We start from the raw sequence: 23,696 nt of genomic DNA on the forward strand, positions 1-23,696 counted from the left end.
ATAATTGTCCTTAGTGTGCTAAAGCTGTAGTTGGAATTCGTTTGTCTCTGCGTGTTTATAAAGGCAGCTGGCAAGGATAAGATTACTTTAATACTCCAGGACCATTCATACAAAATTAATGGCGTCTTAAGGTTAAAATTCCAATGGGGCTAATAGTCTATGGTGCCACTACATTGCATTTGCGGACATTCATTTATATCGTAGTAAGAGCTTAGTCTCCACTTACCAGTTGTTTTTCAAGATTATCGTATAATAAGCAAATGCTGTCTCCTTCAATCGTCTCTTGTTTTCACACTAGTGGCTGGCAAGAAGAGACTACCACTTCTGATCAGTCATGCAGAACGTTCAGAAGTCAATAAAAGAAATGCACCCCCCGGATGGTCGGGCGGAATTCTCCCTGGTGGTCGCCATGCGTGGACGTGTATCACAAACGCTCTCCAACAACCATGACCATTGACAATCATGATGATCCACACCAATACACACAACACCCAACATTTTTTCTCAAACACACAACACCCAACATCTTATCTCAAACACACACCACCCACCGCCATTATCAATAGTCCATGGGCCAAGACCCGAAAAATGGGTTGTTGGTACCATCTGAGGTGGCACAACCTTTTTGGTGTCATTTTGTTTGTCGGGCATAGATATGCCTATCAAGCTATGATAGCATTTCCAAATGAGTAGCTTAGTCATAATAAATGAATTTTTAACCAATTTGGTCTCGTATTTATATCCCTATACTTCTGAATCGAAACTAAACCGCTATACAAAGAAGAGCACTGCCTTCTGTATGTCCACAGGTGTTCTGTTGTAAACGCGGTGCGCTTAGTCTTTATTCAAGGCAGCGAAGAGAATATCCAAAGGGTTATGATGTCCACAGCTGTCACGCGGTGCGCTTAGTTCTTTATCTAGACCAATGTACCGTTATCATATCTAAAGTTCCTCATAAAAGGGATTATCTATACTGTTTTTATACTACCCTATCAACAAATACATCAGTTTTAAACAAAAATCACTCTGTTCATTTACAATATCATTCATTATAATGTATCGTAGTGTACCGGTACATTGTTTTTGCATTATCTTATATTGTTGGAGGGAAATAAAGCGACATTGGTGTGGTATCAGCGTTTTCACCGTAGCGTTTTCACCGGAAAATGATAAATGATTGAAAAATACGGTAAAATTCACTAGGAATTGCTTTTGTTGTTGTTGTTGTTGTTGTTTTTAGATAAAAAGATATACACTGTATCATACGCTCTGGATATTCCCTTCGCCGTCTAGAATAAAGACTAAGCGCTGTGGACATCATAGCCTTTGGATATTCCCTTCGCTGCCTTGAATAAAGACTAAGCGCACCGCTTTTACAACAGAACACCTGTGAACATACCATAGAGCTGCATTTTAAAGCTCTATGGAACATACAGAAGACAGTGCTCTTCTTTGTATGGCGGTTAGTTTCGATTCAGAAGTATAGGGATATAACAACGAGACCAAATTGGTTAAAAATTCATTTACTATGACTAAGCTACTCATTTGGAAATGCTATCATAGCTTGATAAGCATATCTATGCCCGACAAACAAAATGACACCAAAAAGGTTTTGCCACCTCAGATGGTACCAATATCTGGCCTGGCCCATGGACTACAAGTATCATAAGACCTAATTGCCCCCGTTATTAACACAACACACCACCATATTAAAACGCAAACTTACATACACCCACACCAACCACAACCCAGCATTGCACTTCATTTATCTCAAACACACGCTGCAACCACCTATCCTGAATCCAAGCTGTTTGTTTGTTTTATTCTGAGGGCATAGAAGGACATCATTCGAGCCTAATGGACTCCAGCTTGCATGCATTAAAATTTTTGTTTTTGTGCTATGTCGGACAAGCCTGGAAAAGCCTCTCTCTGTAAAAGGGACCTTTGTATAATGAGAATAAGCCATAATATACGATTCCATTCGGTCAAAACATTATCTTAAAGTTCAATCTTAATTATTCATTATCTTAATTTTCAACAATTTTAACTGTTTAACGCTGGGGATGCGAACATTTTCACCTGGATTACAAGCAATTGTGATAGTAGTAATTGCATATATTTACGTGTGTATGCATATGTAAATTAAACTGTACAAATCGATTATTATGTAAGTGGTCACGATTGTATTTGACTATTTATTTGTTGTTGTCACAGTGTGATACGTTCTCAGGGAAAAACAACCACATTTCTTTCTTCATAAACATAAAGACAATAAATACTTATAGTATCATCTTTACTATACGATCAGTAGTACAAGTCTTTGTGATCAAGACAATACAACTTCGCTTTACACACACACACACACATGCAAGTTGATTTATTCGCATGTGCACATTATGGTGCACAGTATCTAATCAGTCGAAAAGAAGAAATTCTGTTACATAATATCCAATACAGCTTCGTTTCAAACAACACAAAAATAATCATTTATCCAGGCAGAAAGTGCTATGCAAATTCAACAAAGCACTCGAAAATATCAAATTCTGTCACATAATTGTAAGGAATGCTTGAGTTGATCCAATTAATGTCAATTCATATCGCCGATTTACTCAAAATCTTAAGTTATACCCACAAATTAGAAATCAAAGTACCATATCAAAGTAAGGCAATAGACTTTTCCATAATATTAAGAAGGACATGTATGTAATTGAAACGACCGACTCATCTTTTTGATGATTAGTTATTACACATTACTTTCAATGTTATTGCCGATTAGATTAGCATTGAAGTGTGATGAAATAGTATTGCAGAAAATTTAAGAAATGCACACCTCAACATTCACCCCTCTGAGTATTCTTTTGCTTAGATGAGCATTGTAAATTTAGTTGACATGTTCCACTAAGCTAATGACATATCATTTTTCTTTTTTCATCTTATAGTGCAACGACTTACAGTCTAATCCATGACTACACACAATAACATTTATCAAGCTATCGGTTTTTTTTTTTCACTTGTGACGTACCACTGAAATTTCACATCTACGACAAAAAAAAATCATGAGAAATTGCTCGTGTAAACACGAAGCTGCTATACGACTCCATGATGTAATGCACTTTAAACACATCTCTTGCGCATTTTGAGAGAAATGACCTTACTGTACAATTCAAAGCTTGAACATCAAAACACATCAAAATGCGTATGCTTTTCAAACTGTACTGCCAAATAACTGTGACAGCGTAAAGATATACCTGTAGTATGCATTGTGCAACAATTATTACCGATCTTCTAGGAATGTGCTACAAAGTATTTTTTTTTAACCTTTATGCCTATGTTTCTAGCAACTTAGATCATAATTGGTACGCTACTGCCTTTGGCAAGATGAAGTGTGGGTGAAGTGTGGGTAAGTGGATAATTCTACCCGGCGTGTATATCACAATTTGACAAAATAAAGAGAAAAACAAATCGCAAGCTTCGTTCTCCTTCCAAATCTCGTCACCTTACATGCAGAGCGGTGCTTGATACCATCCAAATAAAACTGCATGTTTCGATGCTCCTATAAAGTTTACATACTATAGCATAGCTAGATTTTTCTTCTAAGTGTACATAATCAACAGTTAGCATCATACATACATATTAGATAGTAATCTTAACATCTTGATTTCTCATTTGTGATTGTTTTACGGAGTTCTATTTATCTGTTTCATATTCATCTTATTTGCTCTTTCTTCGCTTTCTTGATTTTGGTTATTCTTTGACGGATCTTTCACTCTACGTGAGACGTTAGTTGGGACTGACTGAAAACCAGTTCCCACCAAGATAAAGTATTTCAAACTTTAACGTTTTTAAATTTTCTCTACTTTCTCCTTTCGTAACAGACAAGACAGAAGTAGAAGTAGAATGCGGTAAATTATTTTTTACAGCCTGCTTTTTCCTTTCAATTTCTGCTTACGGGTCGTGGTGTCCACGATTGTGTACAGGTAAGGGTTAATTGATGAGTTGATAGGTAGGACAAAGACCACTAGCCAGGCGTAGACGTCCGAGCTGAGTGTGACAATGTTACTCTGGACTAGTATTCCTAGAATGATGATAGGCATCCAGCAAAAGAAGTCCGTACCGACCAAGAGTGACATTTTAGCAGCCATCTTGATTTCAGCTCCTTCACTGTCTTTGCGTCCCGCCTTGTTCCTGGTAACCCGCACCCAGATAAAGATGATGATGTACGCGATGAGTACGACGGAGAAAAAAAATAAGTTGACTCCAAGGAACAGGACGATGGAAAACAGCCAAGTTGACTCCGATGCCGCCGCAACAGTCTTATGGTGCACAACACCAATCTCTGAGAATGTGTTTTCATCAACCACAGATATGAGTCCAGAATTCTTTCGAATCAATGGCAGGCCTACACACACGTCGCTCAGTCCATAAGCGTCGGGGTTGAGGTAATTCAGTACAGCAGCAAAGATGCTAAGGAGGAGGGCTAGTCCCCAGGTCGCTCCTACTACCACGTGAGCTGATTTGACACTAAGGCGACGTTCACTGAACGGAAAGAGAACGCAAATGACTCGATCGAGGCTGATGATGGTAATCAAGAAAACCGACGTCTCGCTGCTGAGTACAGAGATGAAGCCCGCCGCCTGACAAATGCTGCTGGTTCGCCACTCTTCGGCCCGCCCCTCCCAGAAGTAGGAATCCGAAATAACGATGTCCATAATTGCTAGGATCAGGAGGCAGATTCCCATAAGGAAGTCAGAGATGGCAAGATTCAAAATTAGAATAGACTGGACTTTAGCCGTATCTCTTGAAAACTTGGCCAACAGTCGCTGGATTATTACGTAGGAGTTTCCGATAAGTGCGCTGATTCCAAGAATCCAGATGAAGATTTTAGTGGGAAGATCCTGCAGAAAAGTCAGTCTGCAGGTGAAGAGCGGGTGGGCTGGTAGACGGAGAGTGCACACAGCTTTCCCTGGAGCTACGCAACATATGCGTGGGTCGAAGGCGTGACTGAAAATAAATTGTGATGTCATGTCAAGCACAAATCATTAATATCTCGACTACCATGAACGAACATTAAGAACCCAACTGAGGCTGCATGTAACAGGAACATCCGACCAAGTCATGTGTCTGACGTGTAACCAAATTGGTGTCAGCATAAGTTAAAACTATAGCCAGAAGAACAATTGAAACCATAAATGTACACAGGATACTTTGCTGAGGGAAGGGGGCAAGAATACGTTCGATATTCAGCTATTCGGGATGACCACGCCAACAATAGTTAAGGGAGTGCAGCAGCGACCGAGCGAGGGAGGGTGTGGTCCCGGGCACACCCCCACCCCCCCCCCCCCCCCGCCACACCCAAGGGAACTTTCGCATTTTTAGAATTGAAATTCAACGATATTTTGAAAGTTGTTAATCCCCTAAATCAGATGAATTAGTATATGGCGGGGGGGGGGGTACTAAATCATGGTATCCTTTACCTCTTGTTTTACGTGTGCGTCTTACTTGTGTACTATGGCACTATGGAAGTGGACCAAACTTTGAAAGGGTGTCGGAGGGGTATAGATCCTCCCATAATAAGGAGCATTTGCATTCTTACAAATATCGGGTGCCAAATGTTGGAAACTTTTTCGTAAAATTAGAGCTACGAAAATAAAGATTACGGAGAGAAAATGTGTATGGATAAATCCTGGTTTATATTATCTCTTGTGTAGTGAGTGCCTCACTGTATCACTATTCTAAGTCTCCGAAAGTGTACCGAAATGGGGAGCGGGTGAGAGGGGAATATCCTCTTCCCACTTGGCTGAATGCATCATACAATGTATGTCTTGATAGTAGGATCCGTTATCTCTTTACCTCTTTCACATCTTTCTCCAGCTCCTGCCTTCCCCCGCCCCCTCCCTTCCCCCTGGCCACCCCCACCCCCTGCCAGTGTATGCGTATGACCATGATGAGAACTTATAGCGCTAACTAATCAATGGTGACAAAATGTGCTGTCTCTATTCAAAACAAAACCGATAACAAACAAAACTGAATCTAGATGAAATCAATTAAAGGTTTATTATACAACACTGTGATCATTCAAACTTGCTGAAACCGACTGCTGAAAAGACTACGGGTGACTCACTATGTGTTCACAATGTGTTCACATATTGGCTATGTGAAAACGTTCGATTTTAACGGTGTAAAGATGATTTTACACCATTATCGTGGTTATTTGTGTTTTTTCACAAAGTCTTTTCATGACACTGTTCTGCTTCACATTGAAATGTGATGTTTCACAATGTGATCACATTGTTACAACGCTCAAATTTAACAGCGTGAAGAGATTTCACACTGTGTTCACAATGTGTTCATATTGTGCTTAACATTGCGTTTCACACTTTGGGACAATAATACAGATAATGTTCTTCCCAGCAAGGAAATGGAAAGTTGTATATAAAAAAAGAAAAAATCTTACATCGCCTTCAAATTGTCCAAACCGTCAAATATATCAGGATAGATTGAGAGTGGCGAAGGTGGTCGTACCATGAAGTAACTATATGAGGAAAAAAAAATACAACAGGAAAGGAAATGCTATTTTATCCGTTATTCAAATGGCATTGTGTGTTTGTGTTGATAAAATGTGGTGGAATGGAGGTCTGTTCAAGATAAACCCGCATAAAAGCTTTTTTAATCATTAATGTTCAGTGTTCGCTGTGAATTCTTATCACTCAATATATACTAACGGTATATAAGTGTAAAAATATGTAAAGTTTGTTTGTTTCATTTCCATCTGAGAAGAGAACTGGATATAGTCTACACATTCATATACATTAGCTGAGTCTTTCATCATGGGGTGCAGTTTGAGTTGGATGTGAGGTGGGACCACTTCGCCTGTTTATCACCCTGCTCTTTAAGATGAATGAATAAAGCGGGTTCTTTTGAGTTGTGACTCTACCCCACACTGGACCTCCATTTCACGTCCTATCCGAGAAACGGAGTGTTTTGTCTCTTACGAGGGGACGGTACACACACATTATTCCTCAGTTAGACTTGGGATTCGAACCCGGGTTCTTTGGATCTGGAGGCAGACGCACTACCAACTGAGCCAAATTACTGCCGTAAAGTGACGTTTTAATAAAACAACTTTTTTTTCTTGTAGACTAAAAACGAATATTACAGATGGAGTTTAAATATTGATCATAATTCATTAATTACAGAAATAACCTACCACATTATATTGCTTCTCATTCTAATGAGAACAGTGCTTTCTGAGCTTTTCACAAAATATGAGAGAAAATGATAAAGAATGATGCATTATAATCATTTCACTTACAGATTTCTGAGGGCTACCAAATTTTTGAAGGAGCCGGGTGCTACGTGTTCGAGTGGATTACCCTCAATAGACCTGCTAAATGATATACAAAGAAGCATTATTGGACTAATCATCACGTACAGCACTGTATTTCAAATTAAACTGACAATTTTAGTTTTATCATGAAGCGTTTTCTACCACACGTATAACATCAACACTTATACCTCTGCTTGAGAACCAAAGGATATTGTAAGAGACTTCTGGTCATGGAATCACCTATTACAAATCTTTTGGGGGAAAATATCAACTCATTATCAATGTATTGACACACGTGAATTTCAATGTATTGATCATGTATATCTATGTCTAAATACTAAATATGTAGTAGGCTTTTTGCAAGGATTCATGCAATACGTACATTATCAACTGTCAAAATCTCCGAGATGCGATATGTCATCTTTCTTTTTTAAAACCCCTCAACACAGTCATGAACGTTGCTAATGCGTCGCAAATGAAGGCGGAATAACGATAATAAAGTAGATTCAATACCAAGTCTTTAATAACCGCAAGAGTAAGAAATAATACTCACAAAATAAGCAACGTCTTCTCTATGCCTGTAAAGAGCGTTGCATTCACTTCCGTTATAAGGTTGTAGGTGAGAGCTCTGGAATATGAGAGGCGGAATAGGAGATGCTTATCAGAACAACAAACCTTCAAGATCGCGCTTGATAAACTCTTACAACCTGTGTTTATAATTATAAATTCATTCTGTTTTAAAATGGCCTTCTCTAGAGTCTAGTCGTAGGAAGCATTCAAATGGGTTTGTACATGTCTATAATTTAATTTGTAATTTGTTTTCCTCATCCATTCTTCGATTTATGAAATTCTAGGAGAAAGAATGATGAGTTCATCAATATCACACCTGCTCCCCTTTCTTTCATAATATAATGTTATAAAAAATGTTATTCATACGAGAAAACATAACATATTTTGGTTTAATGACTACCGTTTCTCAGAGTGATCCACACAGACCATAATTCTTCTTTATTTTTCCCTTATTGTTCATCCCTGCTGGAAAGAACACAGTGTCCCATAATGTAAAACACAGTGTGACACATGCACACAATGTGAAATCTCTTCACGCTGTTAAACTCGAGCATTTTAACAGTGTGCACGTAACACATTGTGAATCATTAAACCACAGTGTGAAACAGAACATTGATATGTTAATACCATGTGAAAAACCACACCACAGTGTGAAATAATTTTCACACTGTTAAATTCGAGCGTTTTTACATTAGTCGACTAAACACTGTGGGACACTGTGTTCTTTCCAGTAGGGATGTATACTCACAGTCGTTGCAAAGATCGCCCTACATCCTTGAACGCACCAGGTCTAAAATTACCCAGTCGATTTCTGTTGAGGTCTCTGCCATGAAATATAATATAAACAAAAAATATATACTTATGAGCCTATTTTGCATGACATTTCAAAAAACATTCGACTCGTGGTTTGAAATGTTGAGATAGTCTTGGAAGTATTGTATATTTGCATAAACCTAGTTCAAGGAGTAAACAGTAAAAGTCCATGTTAAGAAAATGATTTTGTGTGTGTGGTTATTCCACAAATATTTTTCGAACATGAAATGTACAACTTGTTTTGTTTCGTTTTGTTTGTTTGTTACCATGGGTGGTAATTGCTTCCTTTGTTATTCTTCCGACCACAACAGGAAGAGTATAAATCTATGCTCCCCCCCCCCGAAACAATAACAACGGCAAACAAACAAATTAATGTTACAATTGCATTTGATATAAATTCAGCATACCTATCCACTCGATTTTTGTCTCTTTAGTTTCCATTATAATGCCATAGTTTGATTGAGTAATGTGTCCTGTATTATCTCAATAGATATAGGACAGGACACAGAGGCATTATGGAATATATGATAATCACAGTTCAATTTTATATTTATTCTTACTTATTTCATTTATATTCTTTCTTGCAGTAAAAATAAAATTTAAAAATGTGTCCACTACTTTTTTATAATTTATTTATCTATCTATTATTTATCATTATTATCATTATTTATTTTTATTATCATGAGCGATTGACGGGTAAGGTATAGCAGCAAAAATTGTGAAACGATTGATAATAATTACAGAGCTTGCAATCTAGAAAAAAAAAAGATGTCAAGGAATGCTGCACAAACTAAGTTAGTATAAAAAGTTACGTGAATACTTACAATAAGAACACATTGTGAAGGCCCGTGAAACAACCATTTTCTAGCCGCCATAGCTTATTGCCGTCTAAATATCTTTGTATATATGTATAGAAGAGAATCAGAGAAGAAGAAAATTTGTGAAAAAGAGCAGAAAAGACATTAATAAAGAAGATTCGTTCCCGCTGTTTTTTGTTTTGTTTTGTGTTTTTTTTTTTGGGGGGGGGGTTGTTTTGCTTTGGTTTTTTTTTTTTTTTTGGTTTTTTGGGTGTTTTTTTTACATTTTGATGATAGCCTTGCCTGGCATAATGCTTATACTGTCTAGATAATTTTGATACATTTACGAAGGATTATAAGCAGCATATCAAAGACAATTATGTTTACACCCCAAGCCGCTTCCTCATTCGAAAACTCTGTGAACATAAATCATCCTGGCAGTTGGCATGTTGGCTTCTTCATTTCAATCTTGTGTTAAAAGTTGCTTCGAACTGAATGTACTGTAGATTAGCAATTTTTGCAATCGAAATAGGGATACCCTTCACACTGATGTATTCACTATTCTCAATTCTGCAATATCTAAGGTCAAACCTATTCGTAACCCATCAAATCTACATGTATCATCTTAACGTTTCACCCAACTATGTATTCCTATCTTATACTGTAATGACGGATTTAAAACCTAAAAGAAACACGCTGAAAATGCGTTTTTATTCATCGCCCTTTTAATCGTAGATATACAGGTGTGATAGCTGATTCAAAATATGTTCTGTGTATAGTCATACTTACAATAAACGCACGTTGAATAACCCTCTGAAAGTGTCTCTTTCTAGATGTGTTAAACTGTTGTTGAAGAGAAATCTGTGCATGATGTGGGTAGTGAGATAGGACAGTATTGAGTTTTGGAGGAGAGTTTCAATAACGTTACCAATATACCATTAATAATAATACTAAAATAATAACTGCAATCGGCGCTTTAGACAGGTGTTTCTAAGCACACTGGTGCTATTTATACTCAAGAAATTGCGAAAACACATTAAAATAAAGACAACGCAAAACAAAAATAACAGTAACGAAAAGAAGAAAAATAAATGTTATGGAGTAATACAAGAATTAGTAACTGCTGTGTGCACCTGTAGAAAAAAAAATCAACCGATTAAAAAGATTAGTTTTGACTGGAATTTTAAATGACTCAATTGGGTATTCTGGATATGAAGAGGGGGTTTATTCCAAAGGGTGGGGCAATGGAAGAGAAGGCTCGCTCACAATAACAGGTTTTTGTACGTGGGCCATAAAGTAATCGGAGAGAGTAAAATGAACGCAGGGGTCTGGGAGAATGGAAGGAACGAAGAGAGGTAATGTTTTGAAGATACGTGGGTGTATTATATCATATTAAACTATTTTCAATGAGGAGGTTTCGGTGTATGCCAAAGGGTTTGTGTATACTTTCATTCTCTATGATAACAATGTACGGCAAACAATAGCGACACGAGATTTCAAGCACTGTAATGGATTTGATTTGATTCTAGGAATGTCCAGCTGATACTACGTCTTCAACACAAATAATATTATGCAAGCAAATTCGTGCATAAGTATTCAAACTGCGAGGAGATACAACCCTATATGGAAAGAACACATTGTCCCACAGTGTGTTCACAGTGTGTTCACTGTGTCTTCATAAGGTCGATTATGTAAAAACGCTCGAATTTAACAGTGTGTGGATTATTTCACACTGTGGTGTGGTTTTCACAGTGTATTCACATAGTAATGCTTTGTTTCACACTGTGATGAATCCTATTGTGTTAGCACAGTTAAAATTCTCGAATTTAACAGTGTGAAGATATTTCACACTGTGTTCTCAATGTTTTCATACTGTGTTTCTCACACTGTGGGCACTGTGTTCTTTCCAGCAGGGTTAACAAAGGAATCGATTATGCGAATTACAGACCCTTCATGACTATACGTACAATTTCCATACACGATGAATTCCATCAAAAAGACCGGGTCTAACGTGAGTAAGCTGATTCGACGACAGGTCACTGCACAAATACAACATAAATCAAATCAAAATGAATGGACTCTTATTAATTACACCAGATCTATAAATCTGCACAAATTGTTTTAAATAGAAATTTGTCTGCGTTTTAAAAGAGTACGAAGAAAACAAGCAGTATTTAAACGACAACAACTACTCAAAAAATAAGAAAATAAAAACGTTTTTTTTTTTTTTTTTTAATTCCGTCCATAACTGTAGATTATTATGTATTCTAGGAACACTCCCAAAATGTTTCCGAAGCTCGCTGTTATTGCTAGTACAGGTATATGTGCATTTTTTTTAATATCAAGGATGCATTCTATCCAAAGGCTGGTCATAGTTACGTTCAGACAGCGATCCTCAACGTCGAGGATAGCTATCTTCGAGGATAAGCTCCATGCCTTACCTACCACGTGCATTCACACGATGAAGCTTATCGATAAAGGTAGCTATCCTCGAAGAGACAGGCTCACTGCCCCCAAAACTGCGCTTATCTACAAATCCCTATCAACAAGATGTGTTCACACGATGCTTGACTACGAGTCAAGGGGACCCCCACCCCCTCCCCGCAGCTTGTTGACAGAGAGCTAGGATATATAGGATATAGGATAATGGACAGAGCTATCTTATGTATTTTATGGGGGCGCTGTGGCATAGTGGATAAGACTCCCGACTCCCGATCGGAGGAAACGAGTTCGAGTCCCGCTCAGCGCAGCCTTACGTCCTTGGACAAGACGATTTTACTCACAATGTCCCTCTCGACACAGGTGTATAAATGGGTACCTGGCAACGCTAGGGTAATAATGATAGCAGGGCCCTCTGGTAGAACAATGCCAACACTAAAGAGGCTATCCTGGGTAAATAACACATTATTATTATTATCATTATCATTATTATTATTATTATTATTATCATTATTATTATCATTATTATTATTATTATGATCATCTTAGAGTTAACTTCAAGTTAGCTATATCAACGAGCGCGTGCACACGCCTATAGATACACGGTGCTTAACTACGAGCTTATCCTTGATTATAGCTATCCTCGAGGTTAAAGATCGCCGTCTGAACGTAACTTCTGTGACTTTGGCAGAAATAATTATAAAGTACTTTGACTGCTGCACAAATTAAGCGGAAGTGAAAGAAAAAGGCTGACAAACTGTTTCATTTTATAAACGGTCTGATAAAAGCTACTTGCTGCAGTGACTCCTCAACATTAGCAATATCGAATATATCCTAGCATAACCGTTATCAAAATACTAGTAATTGGACACAAAAACATAAATCAACTCACAGGATATGAATGTATTCAAATCTCCGGAATGACCCAGCTCCTAAATTTCCAGTATTTGCTCCAAACAAGTTTCTAGATTGATAGGAAACATAGGTAAAGTCATGTATGTAGTTCAATAGGCCAGTTAATAGACGTACAATACCATAGAATATAATCGGATCATTTATATAGCACCCTTACACAGTCAATGACTGGTTTCACAGCCCTTCACAACAAATTTCAGTCACAGATTAGCATTAAAAAGGAAAGATTCTTCTTGAAGACATCACGGGATGGGGAAATGCGGACGAACCGAGGTACAATTGTAGATCGTTCCACAATCGCGGTGCAGCCGTCACAAAAGTATTGTCCCCCGCTCTACTGTTGGTTTTGGGTACATGGAGTGCTATTTGCGCTTCAACGTAGTCCAGGTCGTACATGTATCTAGAACGGAAATAAGTAACCCTTTGCGTGTTTTTAGTGTCAATTAATAACGTAAGATGGCACAGTACTAAAAATACTGAAAGCAATGTGGGCATAATGTACTTAGTTAGCCTTATTTTGGACACATGAACCTGTTTATAAGATGTTTTGTTGGTACATAGCAGGTGTAAAGCTATGTTGCTGTTGTTGTTCTTGTTGTTGTTGTTTTGTAATTCTAGCCGATCTCCCTATAGAGTGGGCCAAGCGTAAAACGAATGCATTGTCTTGCATAGAAGAAAAATCGGGGAAGCAGAAATTACATTTTACTTGTAATAACTTTTGATATTTAGTTTTATTAGTGCTTTGTTGTATCGAGTTTCCCCTGTTAAAAGTTCATTTTGATGACATTATAAGAGGAAAATCACAGATGCTGCAACTCGGGGGGGGGGGGGGGCGTTTTTTAGATCCAACGATATGTCGTGAAAAGTCAGAAAATCTCTCTCTCTCTCTCTCTCTGGGGAGCTCATATAACTTACAAGATGATAGCCTTCTTTGCCGTCTTCTTTGCGTATTCTTGGTTCCAGCCGTTTGTACAATTAACCCACCAAGGCAGCCATTCGGGCTTTCCATCAGCTGGAGGGAGAGGGCCGTTGAGCTCGTTGTACGGTGACTCCCCACAAAAGCACCCCGATGGACATCGAAGGGTTTCTGGATAGTGAAAAAAGCGGATGCCATCAGTTTATTCATCCACGAAGTATTTTACAAGTGATAAACAAAATGATTATAAAGTATAGACCAGGGAGGGGGAAGAGCTCTCTTTCACCTCCCTGAATAGACTGAACAACATCCGTGTGTTCGATTCAAATTCTGCAGGTATGCGTGCCTGTATCTCCCAAGAGCATACATCCATTCATTAATTCTTCTAAGACAATCTGTTTATGTAAGTAATGATATTCATGAACGACCTGCAAGCATAGTTTAAGGAAAGACCACCATTAATTTCTTCGCAAAAGATTGTATGCTGTACACCATGACTAAGACGAATAGAAACTTAGTCCAGCTGCAAACAGATCAATAAAAAAAAAGGGGGGGGGGCAGGACTGGTTAATGAGTTTCAATTCCAAAAAGTGCCAGATTCATCTCATTACAATGAATTAAAACAACAGAACTCTATCATTAACATTTATTCAATCGAAACCATATAATCTAAGTAGGCGTTTGGATTATGAAATATCGTAGGTCCACCTGCCATGGGTTCTCAACTGGAACATAATTATCTATTTCATTGTGAAGGGGACTAGCTCTGTCAGCTTCTTCTTCTTCTTCTTCTTCTTCTTCGTCTTCTTTTGCCCTCGACAGACTTAGATACTCTGCGACAAGTCCCTCGCTTGTCTTGTAAAGATACAATCTTGGACTATCACGTAGAAAATAAAAGCATTGAATTTATTCGGCATTTGACATTGAACGTCACGACGCATATTGACCGTGCTGATAGAGGTAACCGATTTTGTATTTTGTTCACGCGCACTTTATTTTTTTCCCGCACAATTTTCTCAAATCCTGGAGTAATGCTACTTATTGCACACCTCCCTGGGCAAATGTTTTGCTTCTGTGTGGATGAAATATTATGCATACAATCCGTGTATTATTCCTAACAAGAATTCTATAGCTTGAAAGTTACTTCTATAAAAACATAAAACTGTACAACACGTCACATAGATGATTAGCCCTAGCTGTGTCAATGAGTCAAATGTGCAACAATTTTGCATATAAACCTATGAATAGTAAATGAATGTGGTACACAAAGGGTTAAAATACAGCGTTTGCAAATCATATCTTTTCTTTCAGCTACTAACTCGTTTATTCATGTATCTATTCATTCATCTATTAAAAAATAATTTTATCCAAGGAAAGCAAATTCCACCTATTTATTCATTTGATAAAATCCTTTCGGAAATTTTAGATGACGGAATAACAGCAGTGCTTTGGACATAGAACTAACCACAGTTTTCCTCATCGTCCGATAGAGGGCAGTCGTACACGCCATCACATTGGTAGTCAGCGTCCAAGCATATGTCGCTTCCTCGACACAAATACGAGTCAGCACTGCAATCTGCGTGACATCAGTGGTGGTAGTAAAACGCGTTAAAAGTACTAGAAAATGCACGATATAAAAAAGTCTTCTCCCCTTTAACGAAATTTAATTCCGCCATTTTGTCCTCTGTGTTGCTTGTCTCATATTATCAAACATGATTAAACATAATGTAGGAAGTACTTGCCATCTGTAGGGATGTAAAAAAAAGGCACTCACGTTTCGAGAATCATAAATGCATTAAGGTGTGTGTGCGTGTGTGTGTATGTGTGTGTGACAATCTATCTTAGGGTTTCTGTAGAAAGTCGGAATAAGATGACATAGGGAGTGAGTGAGTGACAGAGAGGTGAGTATTATCTCTACTGTCTACAAGCCTGTTGGTACCGTAGTTCTACAATGCGAATGAGCAGAAAAAGTTCATTCGTTCCAAGAGGCATGATTATTTTTAAATTCCTTGAGATAAGCCTTTTGTTATATATGTTTTTTTTTCCTTCATGCAATCCTTGTAAATGGTACTGACAGTAATTCCACCTGGCAGCAAGCCTAGTATCTTTTTTTATTCATGTTCCATATTCCACATTTCATACAAGTTTTATATTCCATTTGATTTTGAAAAAGAAATGTTTTTAACACAATTGTCAGTTTGAAACAAAATTGCACAAATGTACATATGTAATGTGTGATGTACAAAATAATGTAATGTACAAAAGGACATATAATTGACGTGTAATATGAGGAACCCACTTAAAAGCAAAGCTTGCACGATGTGAGTCATATTTAGCAATATTAATAAAAACATATTTTAATGCATTCAATACAAAACAATGAAATGGATGCCCCCCCCCCCCCCCCCCCCCCCCCGGGTTGATTGACGGATCATTTCGGTCACCTGGTCCTAATATGCGAGATCATCCTTTGTTTATTCATGAATTCTATAATTTGTTTCGTCGGGCAAGTTTATATCCGTACTCATTACGTTGCATTGAAAAGAAGTGAAGTGCCTATTAAACCAGCTGAGAAAAAACAGAAAGGTCATTTGTACCAACGTGTACATGTGATAATTATATAGAAACTAGTTTATAAGTACTCACTGCCGCATCCAACCTCGTCGGAAAAGTCGTGACAGTCTATTACGAGATCACACCTGGCAATCGACCTGATCGTCTGTAGTCCCGACAAACACATGAAGTCATCTAGAACAGCGCCTCCTATTGTCTCTGGTGTATTAATAAAGCATTTTGTTCTTTCAAAGGTGACGGGTGTTTTATCTCCATTTTTATCATTTGCATAATGTAGGATGTGGTTATTTTCATGTTAGCGGCGAAACTTTGTCATCGCATTTTCTGTCATAAAAATGATGCACAGGACAGAGTGGATTGGTGAAAATTGGGATGCGCGAGTTTAACTTTATTACTGTTTAAACATTGTCCCAAAGTCATGAAAGTTAAATGAGAGCATCCAGTTCTCATTGATCCGTTTGTAAAATGGGCCCGTAAACACATGAAATTAAACTTTTTGCTCATTATGCGTCTAGTACACCTACAACACTGTACACGGCTTGAGCCATGGATTCGGATTTTTACCGGACGCATGGCTATTAAAGTGAGGATCAGTGAAAATCAATGCATAATGACCAATCAGCTTGTAGAGATTCTAAAGTCCATTTTATAAAATGAATTACTATATCATTTGAAATATTGCTTGAACACGAGAAGTTTATTTCGCCTTTTATCGGATGTGCCAGGAGACACTTTAAGGTGACGTCACATTGTCCCGAAATTGACACAAGATCTAGATAGTCATACTAATTTGGAATTTTAATTTCTCACGACAATCAGGGCCCCGAACTTGGTTAACAACCGATCACTAGCCGAGGCAATACCGATGTCTGCAGAAGGTCACACGATGGCATCTGATGGCACACTACACTAGAAGGCTACATGAAGATGTGAATCTTTATCTTAAAATTAGCCTTCGCAAGATCCGCAAAAATAGTAAAATATGGTAATATACCATAGTACATTATTATAACATAGTCAAGACTTACAAATGAACAAAAAAAAAACACGAGATGATCATACTTACCATTATGGGAAAACGAATAAAAATCCAAGTCGAAACCAGCAAATTCCCTTATGACGTCACTCCAAAACGTAACTTTTGTGACTCCACCACTCGGTAGAATCAGTGACGTCACATTCCCGCTAACCAGCTCCAACGTGCTGATGCTACCACGAAGTCTGGTCTGGTGGCTAAGGGTGAGTTTGTCCCACATTCTCTCGATCTCCAGCATGTTCACTCGTATCAGAAGCTGAAGTGGAATGCAATTTGAGTTTCATTCAGTTTTATTTCTCCACTTGTATGAAAGAAATCAGTATGACAAAATCAACCATTTTCACATGAAAATATAGACAAGAGTACTCATACAATCATAAGAAATAGAAATTATGTGAATGATACGTAGATAATATTTCATGGTATATCTTAAAGCATTCAGGTAGAGGAAAATATTATCGATAAGCAATAATTATTCGTTTGACTTGGATAACGGCCTTTTGACATTTTGGTTATTTGTACAGTTCTCTTTTATTCTTAACCGAAGGAACCAAATACATACAAATAGATTAATTAATATGAACTTTCAAGTATTTTCTATGTCATTTGACCGAGGAGGACGACACATGTGGGGGACAGTATAGTATCATAGGCCTAACAAGACAGAAACAAAACTACGGGACAAGAATTACGGGAAACCAGAATAGGAAAAGTTGAGAGAAAAGAAGAAAACGATTGATAAAGTGTTCTGGAGTTGGGAGCTTTAGACAAGAAAACAGGGACAACTGATTTTCCAATACCTAAAGATTTATAATTTAAACAATGAGAATTTTATAGTGAAACAATTGTTATGATTTGGGGGTATAAAATGGATAGGTGAGCATAATTTCGAATCCGAGCGATATAAAACTTTCGAGAAGAACTGCACTGTTTTCATATAAAGTACATAATCCACATTTCACAGCATTACTATATCTCTGTGGTGTGATCAGCCCGCATGTCACACTCGTAGATTCTTAAACGAGAAAACTTCAGTTCAATTCAATTCAATTCAATTAAATTCTTTATTTTATTTTTCGACAGAAATATAATTATAGACATCACTTTTGTGGTAACAGAAAATAAGGCGAGTAAAACAATGTCATATGAAAAGAGTACAATAATTGTGGAACTTTACAAGAATTATACATTTTCATGAAAACTGAAGTGATCAGAGGGAAGTAAACAATACCCTATAAATTCAAAAAATGGAGAGACCCACTAAAAAGACAAAGCTTGCAGAACTTCATTCTTGACATGATCAAAACAATGGTATTAATAATGGGAAAAATCGTCAGCTAATCACTCATATTCAATAGACATGACAGAATGTGCCCAATCGTCAAAATTTTCTTTATTGCATGTATTTCATGCATTCCCCTTATGTACGGCTCAACGCGTATACAAGTTGCTTTAATTTTTGGTCAAAATTATATATTTCATGCCCATGGAAAGAAAAAAAAAAGAGCATAGTTATGGAAAAGTACGCATTCCCTCCGCTTTTTACTGATATGTCGAGCATAACATTATCCCTTCTACCTTCTGAAATGGGGTGTTCCAAGTGCTCTTTCATGACGCTAGATAAATGAAAACAATAAACAATTAATAAATATTGGATTGTAGTTATAAGTTCGTGATATCTTTGACCAACTGTGACACTTTTTTTTTTTTTGAAGCGCCACGAGTAGTAAAAGGCGTCAGGACCTGTTTGCTATACAAACTGCAACCATTATCATTGCTTTTATGACGATTTCTTATAGTGTTTATTTTTTTCATACGATGCGGAGGTGCGAAAATTTCGAAAATTTATAACTTGCGGATTACTGCGAATGTCTGATTTTCCTCAAAGAACAGATATACGTATATGTTCTACTAATATGTCTTGATTTCATATTGGTTAAGGTTTCATTCCCCTTAAACTGTCAAAGTTTTGAAAGCATCTGGCTTACCCCCAGTAGTCTTTGTCTTTCAGTTCATTAGTCTGGCCAGGGAGGTGAGAGGAACCTCCCTGGTCTGGCTATCTATTGAACAATCTCTCTATATCTACTTCATTAACAACAGCAACATACCGAAATCCCCCCCCCCCCCATTGGCATTACAGTTAATGGAAATTGACAGGCTTCGACTAGCGATACACAATGTGGTAATAAAATTGATATGTGGATATACCTCTCACAATATACCTCACATGCATTTGTTTTGTTTTGTTTTGTTTTTGTTTGTTTTTTTGGGGGGGGGAAGGGCAGGTACACAACGATATTTGCGTGTGTGTGTGTGTGTGTGTGTGTGGTGTGTGTGTGTGTGTGTGTGTGTGTGTGTGTGTGTGTGTGCATGTGTGTGTGTAGTAAGAAATCATTCAAAGTTTACCTGCTCGTCTTCTGAAGTCTCAACTGACCATTCTCCTCTGAAGTCCGGTGGGTATCTGTCGTGTAGGTTTGGTGAAGAGATGCTCCAAATATGACGAAAACCTTCACACTGCCCACAGCCTCCTGCGGCAAAAACATAAGAATCATACATTTGTTCGTAGTTCAGTTTAAGGGTCTATAGGCTTCTGGCAAACAATCAAAGCATCTATCATTGTTGTTTCTTTATGAGAGAAGCAACTTCTGTGAAACATCGAGTATATATTATTCTAAATGGCTAATAAGGCATTATTCCGCACTCTTGGATAATGGAAAAAAAAATCACGCGAACATATCTTGATACTGATGTTTAACGGCAAAAGCGCCACAATGGATCCAGATTAAAATACAATGTTGATAGCTTTTTCTATGAAAATAAATTTTGTCTATTCAAATACATTTTGCCACTATACGTGAAAAGCATCTAAATAGCGTTTTAAAGAATTGCTAAAGGTTTGATAACTCATTTTATTTGTCTATATTGCCGATATTTGTTTTAAAAAAAAGTAAAGTCGTTTTATAGGTAAATCGGCTGATCAAGGGACCCAGATTGAAATACTTCGGACATTTACACAATGCACTCAGAATTCAAGCGTTCAAAACATAAACAGAATTTAAAAAAAAAGAAGCACAATGTAAATACAGCGCAATGCAGAAAAAATGGATGTTACTTTAAAAAAAAAGATTTAAAATAAATTCCTCGTCAAATTAATAAACGTAATGTAATGTTTGGAGAAATACATTTGTAAAAAGTGGAAAATCGGTTGTTGTTTTTTTTACGTAATTGCGAGAGAAGTGTTTTTATGTTCTTGTTGTGAAGGATAGTGTAATTCAACTGTTTGCTAAGAAAATGATAAAGTCCGTTTTACTTTCATTTTTTTTTTTTAGGTTTGGTAGGAATAATGTGATCATTATTAGAGCTTTATGTTGCTCAAGTTTGATTATTATGTCTGATCCTCGGCTTTCTCTACTGTATTTTGTTCTCTATGCTGTTTGATCAACTGATTTCCATTTCATTGTAATCTGGTTATTAACATTGTTTGAGCAGATGGAATTATATGCATCTAATGTGTTATGCCTATTAAATGGTCTCCTATAGTCTCTCTTGGTGAGAATAATATCATCTGACCAGAATGTGACAATTTGATTAAAGGTCCTGTTTACCTTTGGGAGCGGTGATTAAAAAATGTTCAAGATATCACTTTTGATGCATAATGTGTAGGTCATCACAAAATATCCTACCATATAATTACAATTAAAGTCTGAAATATCAGGAGATATCTCTATTTTTCTCATTAAACCATAACTGTAGACGGTTTAGTCTGGATTTTTTTTTTTTATTATAACTATTGTTCCCCTTTTGTATATTTAACAATACTTAACATTGATTGTACTGGTTCAAAATTTTCCATTGGTTGTTTCCATCCCTAACTCACACTTCAGAACCATTTTGAAGCACTAATGCAGGGTTTTTGTTTCATCTGCAAATGGATAATTAGGCATTTAAGTAGGATGGAATAAAGCGTTTTGAGTAGTTTAAACGAAACAAATTGATATTTTTCATGGGCTAAAATAGATATGGTTAAAGACTTAGCAATCAGTATTTCGTAACAAATTTCGTTTCTTAATGAAAATAATGTAGTAAACCGTGACTAAGAAGACAATTATTGTTTTAGTGAATATTGGTTTACTTTCTCTCGTTCGCTCACTTTGAATATGTCTGCCCCGCTCTCTCAGTAAAACGCCCAGCTTGGTAAACATGATTTTTTTTTAATGATCACTCCAGTGTTTCGAGATTGATGGACGATTTCACAGTGACACCATATTAATAACGATTTTTTTTTTTTTGTGCATTATGGACGAAAACACAGATCACACACACATGTACACACATCAACCGAAATATTGTCTCTGATCATTATCAAAAATAGCCATCACCGTTTTAGGTTTGTAATACAGTGACTACTGTGACATGTCTGACGTGTCACCGGTATCAGTAGGATTCCTGGCTGTTTGTAAGTAGGATAGGAAATAAGGAGAGTGTATACGGTTAAAAAGAAAGACATGTACATGATATGCGACACGATTTAATGGATCCATCGAATCAGTGTGACGCTTAATAAAACGAGCCTGCACCTTAACGTGTATTTATAACATCGGCTTAGTTGACACTTAAAGTTTATTCTGTGGTGTCATTGTTAACAATCGTCCAATCTGAAAAGCAGTATAGACAATCCCAGCTTTATCCACCAGAATCTATATCCATAACCTAAGTCGCACCGGCATTGCTTACGAAGAAATGAAAAGAACAAGTTGATACAGGCAAGGTTTCATTCGTTGAATCTCAGAGTTTTAAAGATATAGGCCTACATATTATAAAGTTCGATCTTTCTTAGAATAATAGAAAGTAGAAAGTAATGATTTGGAAAGTAGGAAAGTAGAAATAATTTGTAAATCATACCACGAATGTGATTGCCGAGGACGAGGCTGATAAGTGTGAGGCGACAGACAAGGAGTGGGCTTCCCATCGTACCGGGGTGAGAGGAGGATCTCAGCAGAGTCTTATGAACCTTAACGACGGCTGCCCTGCAACTTCGGCTGACTAAAAATACCAATACGAGGCGATCTTATTCATGAAGATCTTCTTAAACGTTTGGATGCCGCCCGCGCGCTGGTGCAACCGCAATTTCGTCAGAGCTGCTATCTTTTCACTCTCCTTTGCAGGCATATAACGTGAGAGAGGGTTGGACCAATCCCTTACCTGCACTAATCTAGAATGGATTGTTGAGATATTTTCCACTTGAGTAGGACATAGCAGCAAACTCAAAACATATCGCAGAATAAAAAGCTATAGTCTTCCAGTCGAGCGAAAACAAACAGCGCATCAATAGGGGGGGGGGGGGGGGATCGTTGAATGCGCAACTCACGATTCCCCCCCCCCCCCCCCTCTCCCACATCAGGGAGATCCAAGTACGGATCAAAAACAAAAAACTTTCTTTCCTTCGGCATTGCTAACTGACAAAGTATCTTAAAAGTTCTGAAAATAAAACACAATAAGTGTTTCACGAGTATAACTCTCTGTTATACGAATTAGCAGAAACAATGTCACGTGACAAGGTTAATATCGAATGTAAAGTGAATGATTTAGTTCATTGTTTGTGTTAAAGAAAAACAAGTACCATCTATATTTCTTGCTCTTCCAACCACTTCATGCTATAATATAATAGGGACTGTTCCTTGAGACAGACATTATCATCATCATAAATACACTAAACATTAGTTATAGTTAAAGAATAACAAATTGTTGGGAATTCTCGAATTTGCAGTTTTTACAACAAGCAGATTTGACAGTTTGAACAATTAGGTCTATCAGAAGGGCAAGGGTCTATTGAGAGACTAGTTTTGCTCATGACCTTTACGGAGGACCAACAACCAGAGTCAACTTAAAACTACATAGTTAACCCTTTCTGTGTCAGAGGCTTTGGACAGTGTGTTCAATACTATGATGTTTCCAGTGCCAATCAGCACTCACTTCACACATAATAGGGTTAAATAAGATTATTATTACGCGATCAGTTATTTAGATATTAGATTATTATACACGCAGCAATTCCTGTCAACGGGTGGCTGGTCTTAACCCATTCACCAACGACTGGGAAGCTGAGACTGATAACTAATAAAGCCTTGGTATGGAAGGGTTTCAGAGCCTGTGTGTACAATCCATTAGTATAGAAATCATCCTGTATTGTTCTTCCTTTGATGCATTTTACAAGAAAGGCGTCGCTTGCTAATGAGTTGAAACTTGCAGCTCATTTCCTACGAATGGTCCATTGATTAATGGGAAGTAATAGACCCTGCTAAGTGGTTA

General features: G+C 37.4%; 1 protein-coding gene across 1 annotated transcript; it reads right to left on the reverse strand.

Moving 5' to 3' along the window:
• Window positions 1-3,914: 3,914 nt before the first annotated feature.
• LOC139721963 (uncharacterized) lies at window positions 3,915-22,356 on the reverse strand. Its single transcript, XM_071633285.1, has 9 exons — window positions 22,290-22,356; window positions 19,794-19,915; window positions 17,418-17,643; window positions 16,424-16,549; window positions 15,243-15,353; window positions 13,777-13,948; window positions 7,881-7,955; window positions 6,455-6,532; window positions 3,915-5,001 (listed from the first exon to the last, which is right to left on the reverse strand). Exons 1-9 carry the CDS (start codon window positions 22,354-22,356, stop codon window positions 3,915-3,917), a joined length of 2,064 nt encoding a protein of 687 aa, XP_071489386.1.
• Window positions 22,357-23,696: the final 1,340 nt, after the last annotated feature.

Source organism: Diadema antillarum, unplaced genomic scaffold (assembly GCF_040938485.1).
Source record: "Diadema antillarum isolate AM-2024a unplaced genomic scaffold, OU_Dant_1.0 scf00000153, whole genome shotgun sequence".
In the NCBI taxonomy this organism is placed as follows: Eukaryota; Metazoa; Echinodermata; class Echinoidea; order Diadematoida; family Diadematidae; genus Diadema; species Diadema antillarum.

Bases quoted from the DNA above. Each gene is read 5' to 3' on its own strand.
- LOC139721963 (XM_071633285.1), bottom strand. From the start codon at position 22,356: ATGGGAAGCCCACTCCTTGTCTGTCGCCTCACACTTATCAGCCTCGTC. The intron at 15,354-16,423 runs GTGAGTACTTAT...GATGTCACGCAG, and splicing joins CGACGAGGTTGGATGCGGCA to ATTGCAGTGCTGACTCGTAT. The intron at 5,002-6,454 runs GTAAGATTTTTT...ATTTATTTTCAG, and splicing joins TTGGACAATTTGAAGGCGAT to TCACGCCTTCGACCCACGCA.